This window comes from Tripterygium wilfordii, chromosome 21 (assembly GCF_013401445.1).
Source record: "Tripterygium wilfordii isolate XIE 37 chromosome 21, ASM1340144v1, whole genome shotgun sequence".
NCBI lineage: Eukaryota > Viridiplantae > Streptophyta > Magnoliopsida > Celastrales > Celastraceae > Tripterygium > Tripterygium wilfordii.
Genome location: NC_052252.1, coordinates 6,798,767 through 6,808,903, shown reverse-complemented (window position 1 = coordinate 6,808,903; position 10,137 = coordinate 6,798,767). Strand labels below are relative to the sequence as shown.

The 10,137-nt window shown below is 37.1% G+C and overlaps 1 protein-coding gene across 1 annotated transcript; it reads left to right on the top strand.

The window, feature by feature from the left end:
* The first annotated feature begins 551 nt into the window (after positions 1–551).
* On the top strand, positions 552–2,027 carry LOC119989795 (NAC transcription factor 25-like). The gene is made up of 3 exons (XM_038835497.1): positions 552–768; positions 854–1,164; positions 1,256–2,027. Exons 1-3 carry the CDS (start codon positions 582–584, stop codon positions 1,799–1,801), a joined length of 1,044 nt encoding a protein of 347 aa, XP_038691425.1. The 5' UTR covers positions 552–581; the 3' UTR covers positions 1,802–2,027.
* Positions 2,028–10,137: the final 8,110 nt, after the last annotated feature.

The window sequence follows — 10,137 nt, the reverse complement described above, 5'->3', positions numbered from 1 at the left end:
CACCTAACATCCTCTCCCACGTGTCAGCAAACCCATCTCCGAAGAATTCCACGTGTCGAACGACTATTGGAACTTCATCAGTGGGCCTAACCATCTCTGTCAACATCCATAAGAGCAACTGCAGTAGTCTTAAGCTAACCTAGCAAAAATCTATATTGGGTCTCACTTATATTTCATAAAAAGTCAAAGCAAACACGTCTCTCAATACAACAATATCAACAAAACACATCTCCCAATATAACCACATCAACAAAACACAAATTCCTATACATTTTGCTTCCCACCAAACATGGTGGCCAACAAATTCTCATTCCCTCCATGTTGTCCCCAATAAAACTACACTACAACATAATCTTTCAATATAAAACACATCTTCTAATATAGCCACATCAGCAAAACACAAAACCCAATACAACCACATCAGCAAAACACAAAACCCCATACATATTTGTTGGCCCAGACAAAATAACACCATTGCAAATGCCCTAAGCCTCCATCAATACCTCCATAAAACCCCAAATTTACATTTTTATCATAAAAAAAAAAGAGTAATCAAAATCAAAAGCTTAATAGCATCAACAATGGAGAGCACCGATTCCTCCTCCGGGTCGCAACACCACCCGAACCTCCCACCGGGTTTCCGGTTCCACCCGACCGATGAAGAGCTTGCCGTTCACTACCTCAAAAAGAAAGCCGCCTCCGCTCCTCTACCCGTCAGCATCATTGCCGACGTTGATCTCTATAAATTCGATCCATGGGAGCTCCCAAGTATACGTCAATTTCATAGACAATCAATTTTGTTTTTATAATTCATAAGCTTAATCGTGAATTTTGTGATTTCTAATTCTGGTAGGTAAGGCCACCTTTGGGGAGCACGAGTGGTATTTTTTCAGTCCAAGAGACCGCAAGTACCCGAACGGTGCGAGACCGAATCGGGCTGCGACGTCCGGGTACTGGAAAGCAACTGGTACCGATAAGCCTATATTGACATCAAATGGTACACAGAAGGTCGGTGTGAAGAAGGCACTGGTTTTCTATGGTGGTAAACCCCCAAAAGGGATTAAAACCAATTGGATTATGCATGAATACCGCCTAGTCGACAAAAGTCCTAGCTCAAAACCTGCACCTCCTGATTTGGGCAACAACAAGAAAGGCTTATTGAGGGTATATATATGTGCACAAAATTGCACTTGATCTTGTTTAGATTAATGGTTTTTTTTTCTTTTTAATGATTTTGTTTGATGGGTTTGTGTAGCTTGATGATTGGGTTCTATGCCGGATTTACAAGAAGAACAACGCACAAAGACCAATGGATGGTGACAGAGATGATTCTGCGGAGTGTATGCTTGCAGCGCTGCCTACTTGTAGCACTGATAGACAGACAAAGAATAGTAGTCTTAGTACTGCAAGTTATGGTTCATTGTTTGATAATGAAGATAATATCTTTGGAGGAATGTTAACAGGAGGAGGAGATCAAGGAATTCAAAATAGCACCACTGTCTCACAATTAGCCTCTTCATCAGTGTCTAGGCCTAATATGTCCATGATTAATTCAGCCGCCGCGAATGTGGCTAAACGCTCAATTGCGTCACAGTACTGGAATGAAACTAAGCGATTCCATGGTGATCTTAACAATTGTGGTGGCACTACTGGGAATGAAGAGAATAACAGTTTTGTTTCTTTGCTTAATCAGATTCCACAGAGCAGTAATGGCTTTCATGCGAATACATTTCTTGGGTCTCTTGGTGATGGTGCGTTGACACCACAGTTTAACCTTACCACCATGAATTGGAACTCATAGTTTCACGGATAAGGGATTTGCTTACACAGGAAGTGTCTGTTCATATATAGGGTGAATACAGAAGCTTCAGACAAAGAATTCAAATTACAGGTGATCATTGTTGTATAAGTATATACATACAGTTTGATTCAAGCTTTTATATATGATATAATTTTATAAATATACTTCCAGGAGTTGAAATGTAATTTGAATAATGAATATATAGAACAAAACAATGGAATTTCAATAGATGTTTGTTCTGGTTTTCTCTTGGTTGTGTTAATATGTTGATTCATTAATTCTTTCTGTTTGTAATTACTCTTTTTCTTTTCCACATTTATTAATGACTGACAATACAAGGACTGGAAGGCCAAAAGACACTTGGGGCCCGTTTGGTTCAATGTATTTAGATAGTAATGTATTTAGATAGTAATTATAATCCATTTACAAGTAATCCAATTATGTTAATGTCATTACAAGGTAATCCTATGAAGGTGTTTGGTATATAAAATGAAAATGTATCCCATTTTTTAGTGTTTTTCAAAATTACCCTCATATACATTTACCTATATTAAAAACATTATTGAAAAAATCAAGAGCCCGGACCCAATTATAGACCCCGACATGACCTGGACTCGATCCCAGACCTCGGCATGACTTGGGCCCCAATCGATCCCAGCCTGACCTAGGTCTAATCCAGATCCTCAACCTGACTCGGTCTTGATCTTGGAGCCCGGCATGACCCAGACCCGATCCTGGACCCGGGCATGCCACAGACCTGATCCTAGCATAACTTTGACTCGACCCGATCGAGGCCTAATCCCTATCCTCAACCTGATCTCAGAGCTCGACATGACCCAAACTCAATCCCAGACCCCAACATGACTCGAACCCGACCCGATTCCTGCTTGACCCGGGCCTGATCCTAATCCTAAACCTAACCCGGGCTCGATCCCAAATCTCGAGCCTAACCATGGCCCTATCCAAGACCCCAGCCTGGAATTGGGCTTTTATCTCGAATCCCAGCATGAACCAGGTCTGATCCCAGACCCCAACCTGAACGGGACTCGGACCTGATCAAGCCTTACCTGGGCTCGACCCCAGATCCCAAACGCCATCCCGTATCCCGGGAATGATCAAGTATCCCGGGCATGATCCTTGATCTTGGCCCCCATCCAGGATCTCGTTCCCGATCCTGGCCCCTGGCCCCGATCCTGGACTCTCGACCAAAATCTAGGATCCTGGGTCTGATCTCGTTCATTCCTGGATCCCAACCCCGATCTTGAATCTCATATTCCCACCCGGATCTCGACCTCGATCTCGGATCCCGAGCCTGATCCTAGATCCCAGCCTCTATCCTGAATCTCAAGCTCGATCTGAGATCTCAGCCTCGATTTGGGATCCCAGCCCCTATCCTGGATCCCGGTCGGATCTCGAGCCTGATCTCGGATCCCGACCTCGACCAAGGATCCCGTATCCCGAGTCCAATGCCAATCTCGATCCCTTATCCCGGACACAACAAAACTCGATCCTAAAGCCCAGCCCAGCCCAGGCCTGACCTAGGGTCGACCCGGACTTTAATATGTAAGGATACAATTATAAATAATTTATAATCATTGGGGATATTTTTGTCCAATGAACAAATATTTGATTTTGTAATCACAATATCAAATTGTAGATGGTATTTGGATTACTTGTTTTTGTAAAGAATTTCATTTCCAAGTAATTGGATTACACTCCCTTTTAAATTAATAAATACCAAACATTATAATGTAATGTCAATTTAATTACCATTACATTACATGGGTAATCAAACGGGCTCTTAAAGTGGAGATTAGGATGTAATCCCACATTTTCAACTCATGAGGTATGCATAATGCGTTGTTGCAAGTCATAATCATCCATTGATGATTACTAGTCGATATTGGGTGTTTGATGTGAACATGGAGAACATGGACTTTTTTAATACACGGAAAGGAAAATTGAAAATGGTTTATCAGTGCCTGGCATCTTGTTCTAGAGCCTATGCAGAATTAATTAATTGGGTTTATTAAAATAAATATAATTTGCTTACCTTTTAATTGGTCTGATTGGAATGTTTTAGTTTCAAAATTTTGGGATGGTAAAATAACTAAGAGGGTCAATTTTTATCTTGCCGAAAAAAAGATGCATAAGTCCGTTTGAAAGTGTTTGTGTTTTGAGTCTTTTGACTTTTGACGGTGAAGTGAGGTGAGTTCTGAAACATTAGTGAGTTGGAGTGACAATTTTTTTTTGGCTGGTACTAAAAACACCATGGTGAGGTGATAGGAAAATTGAATTTTTTTTCTAATGATATCAATTAATTTTTGATAAATTAATTTTTGTAAGAATATAAATATAATAATGAAATTTATCGAGGGAAATTATTTTTTTAAAAAAATATATTTTACAGTTGAAAATATAGTCAATCGTATTGCGTGCGTCGCAAATGAAAATAGCTCTCTACAACTTGAGCGAGTGAAAACAGCTCCCTAGAATTTCAATTTCAAACTCACCACGGTTCGATGACCCGTAATAAACCCATACAATTTTTTGACCGAAAGCGGTGTCCTAAAGACAAACGCGCCCCATGGTAAAAGTGTTCACCTGTCACCAGGGTTTCCTTATCATGACAACAGAAGCTGCCTCAAAAAGTCAAGTATTTGGTTGGCAAATAGGACCATTTTGGTCACCAAGTAGTGATTCCATCTTAATATGACACTAATTAAGCCGTCTAATCACCCTCCTTTACTGAGAAAGATAACAAACCAACTTTTTAATGATACCAATAATCAGTGCTTAATTTTGGAATGCATATCTAACCCGTGACTTGCCCTATTCTAAAATCATATGCTAGTATAACGAATTTTAAAGCCGAAAAGCATAGCCAGCCCACATTAATGGACCATTTAATACAAGTTAATATTGGGCCCAATCACTGGGCTCTTAGTTCAGACCCCAGTTAACCCGGCCAGATACTTGGTGTTAGAGGCCCGTCTAAACAAAATAATGGAAAGCTCAAAAGACTAGCCAATCCCATCTTAATATCAGATTAATAAGCCATGACATCTGAGAAAGGTGATAGGTTTTTGTTTTTATTGGAGGAATTATGAGTTTTAAGTCATGACATCTAAGAAAGGTGATTGGTTATTATTATTATTATTATATATATATTAGGAATTTTGACTTGTGTAAACTCCGGATACTTGGATCTTCACACCCTTACTAGTTACTAAGTACCTGATAGATCGTATTTGTAGGGTATTAATGTGGAAACTTACTAAAAAAAAATGCTAATGTGCATAATTGAACTTAAATTTCTCAATTGGAAGCAATGGCGGATCCAGGATCCAAACTCACTGAGAGTACAATTAAGTAGCGGAGGACAGGGGTAGCAGCGCACACGAAATTTTTTTTGGAGTTATTTATCTAAGATGAATATAATGTAATAGTTTTAAGCAATAAAACAATACATCTTTATTTATCACAATTGTTTTTTACGAGTTTTCAAGTTATATTACAATATCATTATTAAGTGACAAAGGCAGAAAGTGCAAGCGGCAAAGCCATTTGAGAGTAGGTGTTGCTGTTAGGGAAGAGAAATTGGAAGAGGACGAGGGAAATCAAAAGATGGAAAGAGGAGATGCTATCGCAAAGGAATTGAAAGAAGAAGAGGAGCTATTTGCTCAAGCCACAAGCACTAACGAGAGAAATCAAAAGAGGAGAATTATCTACGTAAGCACGGAAAAATTTATACAAAGAATGGGCCTAATTATTTGTTACTGGGGGCCCGATTAACTCTCATTGGAGGCCTAATTAATTTTTGATTGAGCTGGTACATAAAGCTTATTCACTTGGGGCCCAACCCGCAGGGATTCTATACTAGCTCCGCCTCTAGTTGGAAGGATTCATCCCAATGAACTCGACCACCCTCGAGTGATTGATAAAGGTGATTGGCTTTTCTTTGCCAATCAAATTTCAAGTTTTCTAATCTCCCATTTCTCTGGTGTTTTTTTTTTTTTTCCTGTTCCTTCCTTTGGTAGACCAATTACTATTGATCTGAGTCGCATCATTCAGCCTTCAATCAATCTCTGGTACAGAAAATAATACTCCTCACTGGAATTCCTACTGAAGTTCTAGAAAGGCCTTATTCATGAAAAAAAATAATAGCCATGACATCTAATCTAACGTGGATCTAAAAAATAATAGCATGTGGTGCGTCGGTTGTAACTATGAGTGGATAATTACTTTGTGGGTCTATAGTCTGTACCAACGTTTTTGAACATGTTAAATATAATGAGACGCAAGGATCTGCTGTGTTAAGTTAAAATGTCCACATTAAAAAGTTCGAGAAAAAAAAGTAAAAGTGTTTTACAAGTTAAGATCGAATCCCTTAAAATTGTGGAGCGTTCTTTTAAAGACAAAATTGTATGGATCTTAGTTCATCTCCCACTCCATCAGCTCTTGTAAAACATTTCTAGATGGTTATAATGGTTCTCTATATTTGGAGGGTCACCGTACCTCTTGTAAATATATTATATAATTTATATTTTTGACGAAGGGAAAAAAAAGTATTATTATAATAAAAAATGAACTTGTACGTAGTTTCATACTCAATTGAAAAGAACTATATGTATATAAATATGGTGTGTAAAAACGAAGAAATGAGTGTTTTTTTTAGGATATTATATAAAATATTTATCAAAAATGATTTACATCCCGAACATTTTCATCCATAATCGGCTAAAATAGTATTACGTTATTTAATTACATTGAATTTTGTTATTACGTTGTCTAATTACATTAACTTTCGTTATTACATTGTCTAATTACATATTATAGGTAATTATAACTAAATTTATTAAAGATATATAGTGCTCCCGAATATTTATTTCTAGAGAAAATTAGATTTACAAGATGTTGCGTTGGAAAAGTCATAGCATGTTTGTTCCACGTTATGGGGTTACATAATAAAGGCTGCAATAGGACAAACACATACTGTATTGACTTAGACAGTAGCAAAGTAAACCATTACTTACTTAGTTAATGCAGCCGAAATAGTTAGGACCCAAACTTACCTGTACTTTTGGAACTTGTAGCCGTATGATATTTTTGCCACTAGTGATCATAGGCCCACCACAAAAATGTTAACAAAGAATTTGGTTAAATTATAATATTATATTATATAATTAGGCTTCAATATTCTTGAAGAAGGATCCAATCAATCAATTTGCCCCTCGAGCATGTTGTGGATCTAAAAAGTTGATATTTTCCCAAGAAAATCTCTATGCATGAATACATCATTCACACTTGTGCACATGAGAATGTTGAAATTTCTTGGCAACTTCCATGGACATTTCAATGACCACCACCACCAAAGCTACACCAATTTTATTTCTTCTGGTTTTTCTTTATCTAATACTAATAAATGCACCAACAACCAATTCAATTGAAATCGATTTTTGATTTGATTTCTACCCACAGCCGAAGCCCCTGTTAAAAGCTTAAAGGATCAAAATCAATAAGAACAGAATGACAAACAGCGTGGAGAATGAGGCTATAGCCTTTTCCAATATTGATGAAAGACTTAAATCTTTTATGTACAAGTGAGCAGTATTTATACAACATAAGCACCTCTACTGTAGCCCTAATTTATACAAGGAAAGAAATAAAAGTAAGTAATTACAAATATACTGTAATCAATCACAAATATATTGTAATCAATCACAAAGATACTATGAGGAATTGCCTAAAGGAACCGTGTCTTCCTTGGGCTCACTGGTGGAGCCAAGTACACGGTTTAACACGCCCCCGCAAGATGAACCGTAGGGATCCACAAGGTTCATCTTGGACACCAAATCATGGAAGATATAGGTGTCAAGAGGTTTGGTGAACACATCGCTGAGTTGATGAGACGAAGGAAGATAATGAAGCTTGAGAAAGTTTTTGTCAACATACTCGCGAACAAAATGACAATCCACCAATGAGCCCAAGTACACGGTTTAACAGCCCCGAAACCACACTTTTTTGTTTGGCAAAGGAGAGAAGAGGAACCACAAAGTACAAACCACCACTCCATGGGAGACCAAAACAAAGAGTGGGAACCCCACTGAAGGACACTCGCAGATAATTGGACCACAAAGTGGCTCTAGATGACTAGATGTTCACACACTGACAGTGGACTACAAACATATATAGTAATTTTTTTGAACCTATATACCAACATATAGTAATTGAGTACAACAAAACAAATAGATATGTAATAGTATTGGGTCTAAGCACTAAACATTTCTCTTTTTTACGCAAATTATAATTACAAAAATAGTCAAAATACTAAATGTCCCAAGTTATTTTAACCCAACTTCTCCCCAAGTCGACGTGATGCCTAGATGGATGGATTAGTCAGCTGCCAACATGAAACAAAGTGTTGACATGGCACACATTTTGAAAATTAAATTTCCCTCTTTTCTCTCCTACTTCTATGTTGTTTAAAATTTGAAAATCAAATACTCCCTCTTTTGTTTCCCACTTTCATTTTCTCATCCACTTTCATGATTTCATCCACTCTCATTTAACCACAAATAAACAAGTAAATCATTCATATTCACATATTACTTTGAAAATGAATGATATTACATTATTTTTTCGCAAAAAAAAAAAATTGATATTACACTATTTTTTTGCCATACAAACTTGTGATTACATTATTTTTTTATACACAGACATGCAATTAAATTGTTTTTTTGTCAAATTTTCAGAACAATGTAAATTATCAAATTTATCAAAACAATGTAAGTTCCAGAACATATGTAAATTGTCAAATTCACAGAACAATATAAATTGTCAAATTTACAGAACAATGTAAATTGTCAAATTTATCAAAACAATGTAATTTTCAGAACAAATATAAATTGTAAAATTTTCAGAACATTGTAAATTGTCAAATTTATCAAAACAATATAATTTCCAGTTTTTACCATACATAAGCTGCAGAAAAAATAGTTCATGAATAACAAGGTAAAATAAATTCTCTCAAACATATATTCATTCAAATGGGTGTCAAACACATTGTTACATTGTTTTCAATACAATGCAATTTTCAAAATATGCAAAAAAAAAAGAGAAAAAAATTATATTGTTGCTGGAGGTGGCCGAAGACGTTGCTGGAGGTGGTTGGACGCACGGATCGACGAATTACATTGTTTTTAAACAATGCAATTTACATTGGGTTGCAGGATTCCCACAGCTATTTGGCTGAAAAAGGGTGGGTAAGGTGCGGCTCGACCTGCAGAGTCCAAATATGTGGTTGGTTGTCAGAGATGTCGTCGGATCGACACGATTTGTGTCGTGATTACCTTCTCCTTTAGGTGCTTTTTTGCAACGATACAAGCAACGATGGAGTGGTGTGGAGGGTCAGAAAATGACTGTGGTGGTCGAGCGCTTTCGTTCGGTGGGTCGACAGCTCCGATCAGTGGCCGCACGAAAGAGCTCGGATGGACAATGGTGGTGCTCATGAGAGTGAGAGGGAGAAAATGAGAGAGGAGAGATAAAGGGGAAAAGATAAATGAAGAGAGAGAAAGAGAGACTTGTTATATAGAGACAAAAATGATTGTGTAATCCTGTGTGGCATGCCACATCAACTTGAGCACCATTTTACTTGGGACATTTAAGCAGCTCAGTTATAATTAAGATGGAGATGATTAAGTCAGTTAATTTCCTTATTAGCATTTTCTTTTTTCTTCGCCAAATATTTTATGATAAATGCGTGTATGGAATGCGGTGATCACGGTGAGGATCATGACGTTAGGAACATTATAAGTAGAACACCATAAAGACTTTTTTGGAAAATTACAAAAACCATATGAATTCATGCCAATGATACTGATATATATATATCATATCCGAACAAGATATGAAAATGAAATGAAATTCAATGTTAGGACTTTGGTGGTACTAAATATATACAAATTGTCTCACAATGACAAATTTTTTTTAAAAAAAATAGTGATGAAAATATACACGCGTTAAGTAACGTCATCATAATGATGCTTGCCAGGGTTTTCAGCCGAAATCATATCCGAAAAAGTTGAAAAACCTTCCAAACATCATTCATACCATGATGGTGACACATATGGTTGGAAGAACAAGAATCAACTATTCTTCTATTTTGAGAATATTTCTTTAAATAATTGATATGCCGATCCTGTCATCATCAGAACTTTGTTCGGTTCTCTTTTATCATTTTGGAGTGATTGACAGTTTCTTTTAATGGGACCCTTGACAATTGTAACATTCAACCTCTCTTTCTGGACTACGATCTATCCCTTCCAAATCACCAT

Coding starts and splice junctions, on each gene's coding strand:
- LOC119989795 (XM_038835497.1), top strand. CDS start 582: ATGGAGAGCACCGATTCCTCCTCCGGGTCGCAACACCACCCGAACCTC. Junction 769..853: donor CGATCCATGGGAGCTCCCAA/GTATACGTCAAT, acceptor TAATTCTGGTAG/GTAAGGCCACCTTTGGGGAG. Junction 1,165..1,255: donor ACAAGAAAGGCTTATTGAGG/GTATATATATGT, acceptor GGGTTTGTGTAG/CTTGATGATTGGGTTCTATG.